The 17510-nt window shown below is 39.0% G+C and overlaps 1 protein-coding gene across 1 annotated transcript in view; it reads right to left on the minus strand.

The window, feature by feature from the left end:
* Nucleotides 1-17510, minus strand: part of ttc27 (tetratricopeptide repeat domain 27) — an 81293-nt gene that overhangs the window by 14453 nt on the left and 49330 nt on the right. Inside the window, exons 12-16 of the mRNA XM_085243018.1 lie at nucleotides 13872-13994; nucleotides 7542-7769; nucleotides 6425-6523; nucleotides 5269-5321; nucleotides 670-835 (exon numbers count right to left, since the gene is read on the minus strand). Coding sequence (XP_085099144.1) covers nucleotides 670-835; nucleotides 5269-5321; nucleotides 6425-6523; nucleotides 7542-7769; nucleotides 13872-13994 — 669 coding nt within the window. The remainder of the gene's footprint in view (nucleotides 1-669; nucleotides 836-5268; nucleotides 5322-6424; nucleotides 6524-7541; nucleotides 7770-13871; nucleotides 13995-17510) is intronic.

Consider the following 17510-nt stretch of genomic DNA (forward strand, 5'->3'; position numbering starts at 1 on the left):
TACCACTGGCTGTCTCGCCTTGTTTATTCAAAGCTGATGGTTAATTTCTTATTTAGAATGCATCAGTTGCTGTGGAATTAATGAGCTGTGACTACAAGAGGCTTTTCCTTCAGAGTTTCTAAATGACTCGGCATGAGTGACCACAGTGATAAAGATTAACAGTTTCACCTGCTCGGTGTGTTGTGATTGGACAACAAACCACGTTTCCCCGTCTCACAAAGCTCTGAGACTTTGCACAGAGTAGAAGAGGTGGATAAAGCCAAAACGCTGAACTTGAGCCAAGTATTCCAGAATTTAGAGAAATGTATATCTTTTGTTTCAAAAGTTCTTCCTTTCAACACAGACAAAGCTTCATTTACAGAAAGTCAGTTAATTGGTGCAACTTATTAGGAGCACTGCAAGGTGAAAGAAATACAGAGAGCAAAGGGACCAATTCCTGCTTCACAGCTCTGTCTCATGTGTTCAAGTCAGATATTTTTATTTGTTATTTTTGACCATGGTGAGCTAAACCTAACAGATTTCAGGAGACATAGATTGCCCCTGAGAAGCTTTATCCAGCCAGGTATAGTTTATTGTTTGCCAAGCTGTGTCTCATTAGACACGCAGCCTAGAATAAATGTTTTCCCATTCTACATGGAACAAAAGAAGAGACTAAGTGCAGTCATGTACCTGGATGTCCTTGTAGTTCTCCCTCAGGTCCATAAGACGGTGGTATGCCTTGATGGCTTCAGCAAAATCTCCGATGTCAGTGCTAACAACAATGAAGTTCTCCCAGATCTGCCAGTGTTCGTAATTACACTTAAGGGCTTCCTGCAGGGTTCGAAAAGCCTTATTTCTGCCAATGACAAAAAGGAGAGACAAGTTAGAAGTAGATCATTAAATGTGTTGAACAGAGTTCTAGGAAGTTCTAGGCTTGGTTCATTTCAAAACTGCTTGAGCTTAACTGGCAGTAGAACTAACCAGGTATTAATTAAAAACTCGCCTGCTTTGCTTCGGTTTCAGGCCCGAACGGACAGAAGGCTGCTGTCAAGGGCTAAAAGTCTACCTCTGTATCTGAAAAGCCCCCACAGCCAGAAATTACAAAAAAAACAAAAAACACAGAGACACGAACATGGGCTGGAATGAAGAACTTCACATATTTTTATTTGGAGTATTTTTATTGTTTGTTTGTTTATCTGTACATTATAAATACATAAATAAATATCTGAACACTGTCTGGATGGTTACAAAGTTCTGGGAAGTTCTGATGCTTGTAACGACTGCTGTGAAGACTGTCTCAGCAGGCAGGCAGAGATGACTGTAAACTGGGACAGGCGAGATACTATTTTACAGCAAAGCTTAAGAATGCACTGGATTTACTTCTGAATGACTAAATGACAGCATGGGACACCCTGAATGAGAGCGACTTCACTCATCTGTAATGGCAAGTTTGTCATACAGTTCAATTCAGAATTACTTTGGTCTAAATTCCTTTTATAGACATTAGGGAAGAAAGACAATGGTTGAATATTAATAAATTCCATTCCACTAAGCTGTTTCCCCCCCACACAGATTTAACGATGAAGCTAGATCAAAAAGAAGCTCACAGTTCGCACGCAGTCCTCCACAGTAAGCAGATACTGACACCAGCTGAGGACTGTCTACACTAACTACAGATGAACAACAGCCTCCGTTTTAAAGCAGTTACTGCTGACAACAAAAACAGTTAACTTCTGCTCTGTTTCATGAAAGTCTCAGTATACTGAGAAGCAATAATTAGGGTTTCCCCCTAAAACCTCAGCATGATGACTAAGTGAAGAGCTTTAGGACAGAGCAAGTTTTGGCGATACAAACTTTTGAGCTGCAAAGCACACCAAGTGCAGACTGCACACTTATTCAGAAAACATCTCCCTCTACTAAAAACCAACACTCCTAGCAGTAACTATCACAACTACAACAGGCATAAGACGTGATTTTTGTTCACAGATTTTATGCAATATGCAGTAAATTCAGTACAACTGATTCATTTAAATACTCTTTTCCTGAAAGGGAAACTCTTTATGCCACAAGGCTGCAAAAACACTCTTGTCCCAAACTATCAGCCACAGAAATGACCCTCTTTAATACATCCAGTAGCTTTTTAATGTCAAGAGAAGGCTTTTCACTGCTGTCCACAGTGTGTTCTTTTGTTGTGTCTCTCATAACATCTGCAGATGGCCGCCCCTCCCTGATCTGCCAGAGATTTCTTCCTGTTGAAAGGGATTTTTTCCTTACCACTGTTGCCAGGTGCTTGCTCAAAGAGGTTTGTGTAACTGTTGGGGTTTTGTCTGTATTATATAGCAGCGGTCCCCAACCCTCGGGCCACGGACTGGTACCGGTCTGTGAGTCGTTTAGTACCAGGCTGCGAGAGGTGAGGCTCGGGTGTGAAATTTATGTTTTTTGGGGTTTTTATCGTTTTTTTATCTTTATTTTTTATCGTTTTTATCGATAACTTGGTTTCTCCTGGTTCTTTTCACGTGTTTTATGAATATATTTTCTTGTTTTTTGGTACCGGTACTGGTTTTATTTTGTTGTATTTATCCACGACACCTTAAAGGCCGGTCTGTGAAAATATTGTCGGACATAAACCAGTCCGTGGCGCAAAAAAGGTTGGGAACCGCTGTTATATAGGGTCTCTACCTTACAATATAAGGGGTCTTGAGGCAATGGTTGCTTTGGTTTGTTGCTGTATAAATAAAACTAAAATTAAAATGAACTACTGTCTGAAATATCTCTCTGAACTTACTGAAGCGCCATCTCTGCACTTTCAGTTTGTGTTGCACCACAACTCAGCATCTAATCTGTACTGTTTGACCACTAATTGACCTTCCATTCAAGCCCAATGACATGCATGTTGGTTAAATTAATTAAAAGCTTTACCCATATGTGCATTCATGTTACAATGCTTAAGTTGGGAAGGTTCAAGTCCATTCATAAGACTGGTCTTAACATTAAACAACTTTCCAGTTAAATCGCTGATTTTTTTAAGCTGACAAAACTGTATTCATTTTGAATTTTTATTTCTTTGTACAGTGTGACTCAGTGTGTTGTCCTGTCATGAGCCTGGCAGAGTCTAATGCATAACTTTATGCTAACCTTACCGGAACAAATGCATAGCATTTCCTTTATCCGTTTCCCTGTGATTGGCACTCGTAAGCTTCGTAAGCATCAGGTGTCAGATCATATTCTCAAAAATGTTCTGAAACCCAGTAGCAGAAACCCTGACTGGCATTATTCTCATCCATGGACATGTGGAGATTTTCCAAGTTTTCCACCTCAGTGGGCAACAGAGTGCAGTGTCAGCATCAGTCTGAAGACATTTTGTCTTTCTGGTCATTCATTTGTCATTTTTGCCTCATTCCCCTGAGTCTTATCTACCATTTGCTTTCGTTATGATTGACTTTGAGTTCTAATAAATATGGCTCACTATCAAAATGTAATGACTTGTGGCTATAATAGAACCTAGGTCACAATAACTGGACCATGTTCTGGATTCGAACCCCGACCTGTTAATAGAATTTGACAGACCATTTCTCATATTGACAGTAACATTACTTTAATCTACACAGCATCTGCCTTTTTGTCTTTACAAAGGCTACTAATTCCTATAGGTGTTCCAACTTTTCTGGATTACTTACAGCCCCCTCTGTCTGCATAAAAGCAGTGTTGGAACACACTGTGGTGCCATAGCCTCGTGAGCATCAGTTGAACAGTATTGACTACAGAAAGTAGTGTGTTGCTACAAAAATGTTGAGAGAAAGGTAATTAACAATGGAAGAGAGACAGACCATCATGACACTTAAAAATGCAGTCCGTTCCTACAGAGAAATCACAAATAAAGTCAAGATGTCAGTGAGCACAGTTTCCTTCACCATCAAAAGGGACTCAGAAACTCTGACAGGAAGAGGTCTGGCAGACCCAACGCCACAAATGAATCTGAGGACACGTTTCTGAGAGTTCACGGGACAATGGCTTCAAGTACAGCTTAGTCTCAGTTTCAACTGTGAAGAGAAGACTTTGAGCTGCAGGTTTGTCTCTTTGTCAGAATAAGACAAAGAGGCTTGGCTGGGCCATGGAACACCGCCATAGGACTACTGAAGTCTGGAGAAGGTATTATGCACTGATGAATCAAAATTTGAAATCTTCGGTTCTTCACGCAGGATCTCTGTAGGCGAAGGGATGGCTCCATACTGTGTGGCATCAACTGTCAAACATGGAGGAGGAAGTGTGTTGTTCTACCACAGCATTCTGCAGCACCATGCAAAACCCTCTGATCTGCCTAGCTGGTCAGGGGTTCATCCTACAGCAAGATAATGACCCAAAACGTACATCCAAGCTGTGCCAGAACTACCTCAGAAGAACAAGATGGTAAGCTTGAAAACATGGAGTGGCCAGCACAGTCTCCAGACTCAAACCCCATCGAGCTGGTTTGGGATGAACTGGACAGAAGAGTGATAGCAAAGCAACCTACAAGTGTCACACATTTATAGAAACTGGAAACGGATATGAGAAGAACTTTCTGAACAATATTTGATTTCTATTGTAGAAAGAATGCCCGGGTGTGTTCAGCTGTTATATCTGCCAAAGGTGGCTACTTTGAGAAGTTTAAGATACATTTTGATTCCATGATTTCTTTGATAATTCCAATTGATTATTTGTATTGTGCTTTCTTTTCAGAGTGGAATGAGGCATCAAACTGCATAATTTTCAATAAAAAAAATGGAAAAATGGGGTGTGTTCTAAAACTTTTGACCAGTAGAGTACGTTGAGCACGTTTTGTAGTCAGTCTGCACATTGTAGTTTCAATAAGGTGGACATCCAGCGTCATATTGAAAGAAGACTAGTGTAAAATAAGAAGCATAAGGAAGAACCTTAGGAATGCTCCCAGAGACTGTAGTTTAGAAATCTGAAGAGATAACTAAGGTGGGAGGTAAAATCCACTACATGGAGGTGTATGTCATTCTGTTTTAGAAACTAAATACCAGCAATAGCAATTTAGAGAGATATGGACAAACTTAGATGCAGTTGACCTCTGACCTTTCTGTCATCATCACCTTTGGGCACATTTATCCTGCCCAAGTTATTTTGAAAGACTACTGGAGCGTTTTCCAGTCTGCTGGGTGTGGATGGTTTCAAACACTTTGCTGCTTACGGCAGAAATCCTATTGGACAAAAGTCAACCCATTCTATTACCTGGCACACACGTTCTTACACCAACAAGTTTCCAATATGCACTACACTCATACTCACTTCATTTGGAGGCGAATGTAAGCTGTAGAAAGGTTGTTCCATGCTTCTGCATTCTGGGTGAAGGTGGGGTAGGGGGTTGGGCGAGACACAGGTCAGTGAGGGAAAGAAGACAGTGGGGAAAAGGAAGTAAAGAATAACAAAAAAAATCCTACAAGACACAATTTTCAGGTTTATGCACATAAAGAAAAGCTGGAGTGACTATTAAACCCTCACCAAATGAGTTGAAATGAGAGACGGCTAGCGTCTATATATTTGCTGTGCACTAACTGTGTGCTATGAACATAAATTTATTGAAACGTTCACTTTGGGAGGACCAAGCAGAAACAACCTCTGAGACTGAAAAATAATCACAACTGCCACAAACTGCGTTAGCTCAGTTAGCACTTCAGGCTGTCTAGAGACTCCCACAAACTTCACTTCATTAAAAAGCATGTTTACAGCCTGTTTAAAACATTTTTTCCAGTGGTCTACAGAAAATCTCCCCTTCGTAACAGTTGTCTGCAGGGTGCCCTTTTTCCATTACGCAAGGCGTAAAGTGAGCCATGTAGTTCCTTTGACATCTATACACATGCAACAGTAGTTGATTGTTGTCTACTAGCTTCACATCTACTTGTTCTACTCACTGTACTTGACATCTCCATGTCTGTCACTAAAATAATGTTATGTAATATGTAATTTAATATGGCCCTCTGCTTGGTACAACCATCCAAGAAGTGAAATTTGAGTATTTTATTAGTCTGTCAGTCCTGCAAGCTTACCAGCATTAGGACAAAACACTAAGGCTGCTGAGGTTTCAAAATGTGGAGCTCAAAACAAATAGGTGCTGTTACAGTGGCAATGTCCACTGTACAGTGGTACATGCCAACCTGTGGTGTCGCCCACACCAACACAACTCTATGAACCACCTGTCAGATTTGCCTCCCTGTGACTTTGTCCAGTTCCCAAAAGTGAAAGATGCAGCATAAAGCTGTAGTTGATGCTTTGGACATTACTGAAATAAACTGCATGATTTATTTGTGTTAAAGAAATCTCCATGCACTAGCAGCCTCAAGCAAACCCACATTACTTGGCCTTTAAAACTAAGGATGGACTTGGAGAAAAGACATTATGTCAAAGAGTGTCCCTAAAAAGAAAGACTGTGTGTGTAGGTACTCACGTCTGGCTCCAGTCCCACACACCTCTGGAAAGCCTTAGCAGCTCCCTCATAGCCCTCCAGGGCAAAGTAGGCACAACCAAGAGAAAACCACACACCGAGCTGTGCGCGCGCGCGCACACACACACGCGCACACACACACACACACACACACACACACACACACACACACACACACACACACACACACACACACACACACACAAAAAAGGTTTGTATTGAAGTGTTAAATTAAGGCACAGATATTTCCCTGAAATGAAAGTGTGTGTTAACAAAGCAAAGAAAGATTAAAATCCTGACCAGGCTGAGAATCTATCCCAGCTGCTCTGTTAATATGTACTTATGCATAGAGGTGTTTTAATTAAATATCAGTGATCCCACTTACACTGATTACACTGATGGGTTTAATTGTCTTGTATCTTGTACCTGATGTCTAAAAATCTGAACATGTAACTACATTTTGAACAAATTAAATTCATGACTAAATCTGGTTGCTGTGCCTGTGGCTCGTGCCATGCTTGCTCTAACTAGGTAACGCATGGCTGTATAATGGTGACCTTGTACATGTCTATTATCCAGTTCCACTGCTCAAAGGTTTCAGATAGTGTTTCTCCACCAGCTGGATCACTAGGTTGTAGTGTTCTTTGACATCCTTCAGGTGCTTTCACAAAGAAGATCTTGTGCTAGCAGTTAGACATACTTTACTGAGTTGGACTGCAACTAGTACAAAACTTCTGTTATGTCACCAGTTGCATTGCACTCTAACAGCCTCCTTAACAGGAATACAGTCACCAACCACAGTCCAGGATGGTGGAGTTGAAATTCATCTGCAGGATTCTAGACTCACTGAATTTACACCTCAGCCAAACTAAATCTGTGGAAAACACTGAAAGGTGAACAGGGACCAGTGTAGAGACTACAGAACGGGCCCAGCATTTTAACCACCTGTAGGTCTGACCCATTCTTACACATGTAATAGTGATCACTGGCACACTCAACTTTTAGTACAGTTGAGAAAATAATTCATTCTTGTGCACTGCTGAACATGAAAAAAGTTTAAAAGAGTAAATTATTATTAAACTTTATAGACAAATGTGAGAGAATGATGATTTGCTTGTACCTGCATGCTGTTGATTTTGAGCGACTGCTCAAAGCAGTTGACGCACTGCTGGAACTCCTTGTGGCGGAGGTGTAGCAGGGCTTTGGAGCGCATAGCTCTGGCGCTGCGCTGACCTGACAGCTCCCATGCACGGTCGTAATACTGATGCTCCCTCAAGATGTCTCCTAGTAGACAGTACAGACTAGGTGTCTCCTTCTTCTCCAGCTCCCTGCACACAATCTCCTCGGCCTGAGCACAAACAGAGAAGAACAAAGGTGAGTTCAGATGAGACATGTGAAACTGCATTCAGCTCCCATGTTTGTTGGATTTTAGGTGGAATTTAACTGATTTCATTTCCAAACATAGCAACATGAACACTAATATCTACCTGTGTTAGATGTTAGGACATACGGAATATACCTCAGCGTCGACCTTTTTGAATGCCTCCAACTTCATCTACAATTTAATACAATCTTAGAAACAGTGCATTTTTCTTTTCAATATAGGTACTTGCTTACATAAGTTAACTAATCAGGTCAACCATTAATAGCTTAATTTAATGTCAGGATGGCCAGCCTAAAACAAAGATGAACTTTTGTGATATATCATATTAATCATGCATGTAACAGCAAAATATGTTCTACCTTATAAAACCCTTGTCGTGATTTCTTGGAGCACCAAAAAGCAAAACAAATATTTGGCATTTTATATGAGGATAGGTCAGAGGCAGCTGACACACATCTCACCAGCTCAGACTAGGCTTGTGAGTGTTTTACATGTAGTACATAAGCATGTCTCAAATACATGTGAATGATCCCCAAGAGTCGCCCTAGATATCATGTGGTGTTAAATAGGTTCATAGTGTCTTTATTTGTTTTAGGGGCATTTTTACACTGTCCATTTTAGTTGACATCCTACCGGAATAGCACCTCTTGCTACTTCCTGCCTGCCTTTGCTACCTTTTAAGCCAACACAGTCTGTTAGTTGGCAGTAATGTTGTATTTTACTATTGTGTGTTTGGCACTAGCTGCCGTGAGTTGCTTGTAATAGTTTGTACAAGTGAGTTCACCTAAAGATGTGCTGTATCAGACATTAGCCTAGACGCTAATTAGCCATTAGCTTATTTCGTTGTGCTTCAATTTATATGGTAAGGAAGTATAGCCTATGATGCTTAAAGGTCACAGCATTTTCTAATTGTAAAAGAATGTTTACGCATATCAGATCACACATGATATTTTGTGTCTTATTTACAGTTTTACAATTTATTCTTTCATCAAAATCCATGCTATGTATCCAACTGGACATAAACGACCACAAAAGAACAACGGTGTGGTTTTTATTCGTGTGACGATTGTTATCTACCTGCCTAGTTAAGTGCAGGGGAAGAATAATAACCAAGTGACATAAAACTGCAACACTTAGTAAAACTTAATGATAATCAGATTGATTATATTTCTTTACGCTGCAAATTTAACACCTACCATCAATTGATGGCAAATTTCAGATATTCTGAGGACCTTTTGAAAAATTGTCATTTCACATTTTCTAAGACTTTTTAATGACTTGTAAGAGCTCTATTAAAAGATCTCCTCTTCACCTCTCCTCAGGAGATATGAATACCTTATCCTACCCATCTACTCATAGGCAGGACATAGTTTAACACTACGAGAAGCAAAAAAAAACCCCAAACCAAAACAAAAGTATCAAAACACAGGCTGAGATCTAGGAATGAAGTCTGACAGAAAAACAAAATTAACATAGGGATTATGTTACAAGTATAGTAGCTGTCAAATTACCTGTGGACATTTGCACTCGGTGCACTTTGTCTTGCCACTACATGTTTTGGATTGCAGCTCACGCACTTGTGAGGGTGGAATAATGAGATTGTTTTCTCTTTCCAAATCCCTCTGTCTTGATTTAGGTTGTGAAGAGTGCCAATCTAACCACTGCTAGCGAGCCGAGGGCCTCTGAGGTTTGACAGAGCCTTAGGTTCACTGCATTCCTTTGCTGTCATGGGGCTGATGCTGGGCCAACAGCCCAGCTCGATTAGGAACGAGAAACCCCATCATACTTATCTAAACTACACAACGCTGAGCAGGTTGTACCCCATGCAACATTCCCTAATTAAAGATAATACGGTAACACAGACACACACACCTATTAAGACCATTACTTTGAATTTTAATCTAAACTATAACTCAAACATGGAAAACAAATTCATCTGATCTGTCTGAAGTTAAATGTCGCTCCCAGACTCGAGCGGGTGCGTCTCAGATTAATTTAGTATTTGCATATTACATATTAATGCGTGAGGCTGATAATGACTGTAGTCATACTGTTTTCTGAGAAAATTCAACAGTGCATAAAACATTATGAGGATAACTTCAGGTCATTTTAGTTTTAAGGTTGAACAAATTTATTCTGAAAAGTACCCCCAGAAGTGCAGATCAATCACGTGGACTTGAAGGATGGTGGCTGAGCAAGAAGACACTGTGAAATGCAGTATACCAAGGGTAATTGCTATTCCTGTGCTAACTGCTTTTCTATGAAAACAAATGTTGTTAAAAAGACTGGGACCTACTGGGATCTATGGAGGAGAGAAGTCCAACTTCTGAAACATCAGTACCAAGACATCCAGACTGAAGTCTCAGTTTTTAATATAGATCTTTTGAACCCGTTTTTGCTGTTGGTGTTTTTAAAGTAATTTAATGGAAATATCTCATAAATAAATTGTCAATTCTTGACATCTGTGCTTCATTTCTGATGACTGGATTTCTACTTGTTTATTAGTTGGCATAATTAGCAGGTATCTCCCTGCAGACTGCAGAATACAGTCATTAGTTAAGAGCATAGCACTTCACCCTCTTTTCCAAATATGGTCATTTTAGGCTCAGAAAAAACAACATGCCAGTGGCTGAAATACTGTTTTATCTGTTAATATTTAGGAAAAATGTGGAGTTTAGAAACTAATGGGATGGTTTCCACATGCTTGCTAGTAAGAAAAAAAAAACAAAGAACAAAACAAAGTGACATTTTAACAGCAATGAAGATGTAACGTAACCACTAAACATCCAAGTGTTCAGCCTGCAACTTCTACTGCAGCTGGGCAAATGCAATGCAAACATTTAGTTAAACAGAGACGAGCTGTGAGCCATGCTGAACACAGCAGTCTCTTTCATTATTTATGTCCGACATTACATTACGTCATGAAACAATGTCATTATGACAGAGCAAAAAGGGAGTGTAGGGGATAACGGAGAAGCAGTGCTGGACAGAATCCCAACCACTCCAGACAAGTGGATCGGCCTTGTTATTTTGGATCTCAGTGAGTACATAACACAGACTATTGGCTGGAATTACCACAGCACATGGTTTAAGACTAGAGAAGGGCACTGCACTTTTTATTAGCAAAAAGCAACCTGACTAATCAAATCAGACACAATAGACACTGTAACTGACAAACAAAGAGCTGACAGGCTGTTAGAGTCCTGCTGAGAGCTCTTCACAAACAGACAGGTTAAATGTTCAGGTCAGTGCTCAACATCCACACACATCATTTATGCACATCTGCATTTCATAACAGAGTTGGATTTGAGTACTGGGTATGTTAAACACATAATTGGCGCAATCTAGTGTTTGATCCGTTACCTAGACCCAGTAGGAATTTAATTTCATCTTTCTAGGTTTTTGCCTTATGAACAGTCTAAATCAGTATGGAGAAAACAGCATTTGGCCTCTCAATTTCCCCCAGTTCTTCCACTTTTTGCTGTGATTTTGCATCTTTTTGTGTTTCATTCCGTTTCTCTCTGATCTTTTTGCATTTCACTGTGGTGATTGTTCCTGTTGTTGTCATTTTGCATCTGTGTTAACTGTTTGTTTTTAGCTCTTTGTTTATTGTTTTGTGTCTCCCTGTAATTACTTTTTTGTATTTGTTGCCATTTTGTATCCCTGTGTGCTCATTTTGCATCTGTTTGTGATTGTTTTGAATTTTTCCGTCATTTTGCATCTTTTTGCAGTAATGTCATTGACTTTCCAACAAGAAACGTTACCCGAGCAGTCATGGGGCCTGTGTCTGCTAGGTCTGTTAAGTAGTCCATCCATCATATTAAACTGAAAAGAAAACATTTGTCATCTGGTGTTTCTGCTGCAAATGTGTTTACCAGCACTAAATCAGTGCCATGTTTGTTTTGGCTTTGCTTATTGGTGTCATATATACATTATACATGTATGCATATATAATGCATACATAAATATGTTGCTAGTTTTGCACTAATGCTTCTCTGTGCATGCATATAAGAGATAAGAGGAATATTAGTAGTGTACACACAGCTGCAGACAGCATACGTGCTGACATCTGCTTTTAACCGTCTCTGTAGTTGTACTGGGTCTCTGTCCACACTTCTGCATGGCTGACTAAAATCATCGGAGTTAAAACTATCTGATGCAATAGTGATCAAAACTTAGTAATGTTATGACTGAGTGAATGACTGAATTATTTCTAAACACGGTCCTCACTGGATGTCTTTGGAATTAAACTCAAACCTAAATCTAAACGCCGAGATCACTTCTCGCAGCACAATCACAGCAAGAATTGTGTTGTACTCTTGACAGGCAGGTAAGAATGTCCTTGGTGAGTGCTGGCCTATGAATTGGTTATACTCCCAGACTGATAATGCTTTTATGAATATAACAATCTCTTTGTTCAGCTGGAGGGTGGAGAATGCGCCCTCCTTAAAAGAACATGAAGTAATAGGACTTGGTTAGGAGCCACATGGTGATGTTCAGGCATCAGAGCTTTTCCTCTGCGACTCCCTTTGTGGTTTGTGGCTATGTGTAAGTGGAGATCTCTGACAGATCCAGAGCCTACAGGGGACATTACCCCTTTAGTTTAAAAACAATACAAAGTTAGTCACGGTCAGCATTTGCAGCTGCAGTACAAGTTCAGATAAATTAAATACTTTACAATTTTTTTACCTTACAATGTAAAGCAACTTGAGGCAACTGCTGTTGTGATTTGGTGCTATTTAAATAAAATGGTATTGAAGTGAAGTGAACCGTAATCCTAGCATCATGCTATGAGAAGAACATTTTTTGGCAAGGGATTAAAAATCACATGCTCCAGTCTTGGAAGTCTGTAATCCTGATGGCTAATCCAAGGGAGTTCTAACAAAAGGTAAACAAGCTAACAAATGAGGCTCATGTTGTAGTGAAAGTCAACATTATACTTCCTGTTTACATTCCCGAAGGATTATGACAAAGTTATCAGTAAAACAAAATTAAGACCAAGAAGATACACAAAATCCAGTTCTTCAGATTAATCAGAATCCATTAATACCCTTTTCACTGTAAGATATCAATATTTCTGTTACTCTTATATGCTGAAGTAAAGTAATTAAGGATATGTCTTCTGCGTTGAAACTATGAATAAAAAGTCATTGCAATTTTGAATAATGACCAAGGGAAAGATGAGTGGAAGTGCAGTTATCCTGATTTTTGACTTTTTCCCCCCGATCGCTTCATCACTAATTACTGACAACCTCTAATTTGGCCTTGACAACCAGTTTAAAATACCGATCTGCCAAATGAGCATCAAATCATTTAGTCTGAAATCTACAATTGACATGTAAATCACACCATCTGTGCTGCTGTGAACAGAGATCTGCAGAGAGTTAACCACAGCTTGGAATAGACAAAAGTTTTCCAGTCTTATTATAGGATTAAAATCTTTTTCTGACTCTTTTTTTCCTGATAAGATAAGAAATATTGTAGCTATCCCATAGCCAGGAAATTCTTCAAATATCATGGAAACCTTTAATGTTTTTCCTAGATGTGAAAAGGTTTCTCTATTACACGAGATAAGAGAATCTAGAATTCAATAAAGATGATTTAATCCAACAAAACCCCAGATAGAAGGAAAAGAACAGATAGTGACTGTGGGGGTTGTGATTAAAAAATATGTGTCATTTATGATTTCTACCAAAGTAACTAGGGTCTGTTTAAGAGAAAATGAAACATTTAATTTGATTTTACATTACTCTTGCCTACATACAGTAAGTGTTACACTATTTATGTGAATAAAGAAACCATGAAGTATTAAAACAAATTCATATCAACTCAAAATATAGTTAAAAAATGTTAAACTAAGCACTATTGCTTTTAGATGATTTTGATTATTCAAACAGCAAGCTGCTGGAAAAACCTCTTCTAATAATACAACTTAGAAATGTTGTCTAGATTAAGTGAAGGATTTAGGGAATAAGAAAAATTGTATGAACATTAAAACGACTTCATTTACATAGATTAGTGGTTTAATATTCAGTTAAGTTCAGGAATGTTAAGATCAGCGTGTACCTTTCCGTGTTGGCCGAGTCTCTCGTAGCAGATAATTGCATCTTCCCAGAGCTCCAGCCTTTCATAAATGAGTACAGCTGAACTGATGCAGCCGAGATCCATCAGAAGGCTGGCCAGCTGTTTCTGTACACAGGGAGAGAATAAAGCGAAGACGTCTGAACCATGTTGAGGCTGCTGGCATGCTAAGGTGCTCACTATGACAACGCTAATAGAGTGACAGAAGAGGCACATTTTATATTAGCATGCTAGAAAGCTAACATTCATGCAAAATACTGTTTGCAGATCTTTAACAACTTCTATAACCATGAAGGCATATAAATGCATCTGATGACGAAATCAGATAAAACTTGCTCTGACTGACTGATATGGAACAAAATATTCTATACCAATAATTTATAATTTATGTCCATCCATTTGTTGTATGTATGTATGTGTATATATATATATATATATATATATATATATATATATATACATATACACACATACATACATACATATACACACACACACACACACATATATATGCATGTATGTGTGTGTATATAAATAAATAATCTATCTACATTCAATTTCACTGTGTTAGTTAGTTCTGTGTGACCTGTGTTAGCGTTAGCATGGAGAAATATAATATCAAAGTGCTTCTAGCAGTTGTAGACTTATGGGAAAGAAGACAGGAAGACTCTATTGTTTTATTCTCATTTATGATGAATAGTTATCGTAATTTACAAAACGACAGTTATACTGATAAACTGAACAGGAAAATATTTGCTATGGTCACAGACCAGCCACATGCTGATTTTTTATATATTTTTTTTTAAAGAAAAATGCAAGTTTTAAGACATTTTTACGCCGGGTTCAGACATTTGGGTGTCTGCAATTTTTTTGTAACCATCCACACTCATCTGTAAGACATTACAATAGTATGATGCGCCAACTACTGTACATCCATCAGGCAGGCTTGAAAACAGTGTAAAAGACATGAGTGAAGATCCAACCTCACCACTGTAAGAAATCACAAGTTTTTAAAGTACCATGAAATTAATGGAAATCAGTGAAACATAGGGAAGCAACTGATGGCATGCTTTAGAAACTGGTTAGTAGCAATGTAAAATATACACTACCTGATGTGTGGTTATTGACCAGAAATGTGCAAAACCAGCTGTAAGTAAACTATAAAAATGGCCTCACCCTAAAGGCATAAAAATGAAATGGCTTGTCATGAAAACGAAGTGTGAGACGGAAAAAGCAGAAAGCCACCCCCGGCAGAAAAATGCATTGCAGTACCTGCTGCAATCCTCCTCCTCAACAGACTTTCAGCTCCCCAGACGGTAATACAGACTCTTCAATTCCAACTTCATTGCTGTTATCAGTTATTACCGGCTGCCTGTGTGATGTTTCCTCCCAAACTGATTTCTCCCTTTCTCCAACACTCCTCCTACTTCAATCTTTCTATTACTGCCTATTCAACCTCTTCTCTTTCCTTACCCTACCTGGGACAACACTGCTGGCAATAATGTCAGCTGGATCTGGCTGATCACTTGCTTAATGGTGCAACATAGACACAAAGAGGCAAAGATTTTATCAAAATATGTCACAGCTAGTTTCTCCTTTTCAGGTGCAATTTATTTATCAAAATGTGGCCAATTTGCCCAGCTGGGCCACTCTGATGTGGAGTTTTCCCTGTGACTGAGTGGGCTTCCTCCGAGTCCTCTGGCCTCCTCTGAACTCCATCCTCCCACAGCCTAATGACATGCACGTTAAGTAAACTATTGATTCTAAATTGGCCATGGATGCAAGGCAGATAAAGTGCTTAAGGTGTACAGGTGTGGTTAAGGTGTGAACTCCAGAGGTCAACTATCAATCTAGTATAAAATTCCCATACACATAAAGTGCTTCTACATCCAGTAACTCGCTATAACTTTACAATGGGATTAAAGGTGACATTAGAGTTTTTGATACAGATATGGGGGCAACTTTTGTTACTCTAGCAAACAAGAAACCTTAAACAGTGGTATGCAACACTCCTTTCTAGTTCTATTATGGAAGAACTAACGTAATATAGGTAATATCATGCTTACTCCTTAACCTGACATCTCGGAGTTCTAATGTTTTTTTTTTATCTGAACTGAGCATCACAGTATGTATGCAGCCAAAAAAGTTATTTACATACACGGTTTTTAAGTATGTAAGTTAGATGAACGTTTTTACAACAATCAAGCTGTTGTCACTTGGTGCTTTTCTGTTTTTGTCATGTTCTCTATGAAATAAAATCATCATATCATTACAAGTAGCTGATGTTCTCTTTAAGACTGTAGAGCGGATGTGTACGTTAGCAAACTGGAAATCTTAACAGACAATGTGGCAGCAAGGAGTGGATTTTCTTTTAAAATTTAATCCAGTATAATAACAATTATGTCACATGCGCTGAGTAAGCAGAGAAGAACTTCAGGGTGATAAAGTTTGTTCTTGAGAGAGTCAGAATTTAAATTAGGAGAGTGCTGCTGAGAGGTGCCCCTCCATTAGAAATGCAGATGAATAGAAGCTCTGACCGCAGAATCAAGTATTATCACAAACATTTCTCAATAGCCAAAAAAACGTATGAGATCTCATGAGAACTATATAAGCTAAGGACGACCTGCCAGAGAGGTGGAAAGATTTGTCTCAGACAATGATAAATATTTGTCTACATTACATTTTAATGCCTTAACGTGCTGGCCAAGAGGAAATTGGCTTATTGACCAGATATCTGCCTTGGTTGAATTATGTAAACAGATGATGTCATGTAAGAGACTTTGTGGTTAAATGTAACTATGCCATGAGAATTAAGGCACTTGAATTCTTATTAAAGGCAAAGAATCTTCATTATAAATAACAGCTGAACTGTCTTGTGTTTAGTGTTTTCTTTGAACATTGTGCCAGCAGTGACCAGTACCAGTGTTCTAGTGGTACACCCACCAGAATCATAAGGTGATGTAAGCTATTTGTTACTGGTGACCAAAAATGTTCCAAGCATGCCAAAAGAATGGCAACGATAAAGCCAACAGAGCTGATTGTTGCATTGCTCTTCGTTCTGTTAGCCAAGAACAAACAGCAGTTAAGCATTATTGATTATAACCTTTGACAAGGCTGCTACTTGAAGAATGCAGCACGTGGGCAAGCACTAGAACAGCTGCTCTTTTCCCCTACACCCCGCCCTGGAGGCCTTTTGTCGTATTGTTCTGTCCCTGTTACGGGCATGACACCGCTTGATTTCAATCCAAATGTAATATTAATTTTAATCTAATTTGCCATTCACTTATCTATGCTTAAAGAGTTAACTTAATTATAACTTTGGTTATCTCTACTTTTTCTTTAGTTTATTTTGAAACAAAAAAGGAATTTAGAATAGGACAAGACAAGGTATGATAACAACAACATTAAGTATACAAGCTATGAGCTCTGGAATGAAAGAGGATGAAGTCAGCCCTGTGACAACATTCACAGTATTTAGAAAGTAGCTCTCAAACCCTTAACAGCAAGCCTAAGGGGCGTGTCAGCGGTTTAGTGAATTCTTGTTTTAAGGACAGCAGACGCTTTTTCTTATGGTAGAACAATCAAGGCAAGGTTTATGACCAAATAACAGCAAAAATGTTATTG

The sequence above is a fragment of the Mchenga conophoros genome, linkage group LG13 (assembly GCF_057382185.1).
Source record: "Mchenga conophoros isolate Kocher_MC1m ecotype Shallow Benthic linkage group LG13, M_conophoros_male_GT1.1, whole genome shotgun sequence".
NCBI classification, from domain to species: Eukaryota; Metazoa; Chordata; class Actinopteri; order Cichliformes; family Cichlidae; genus Mchenga; species Mchenga conophoros.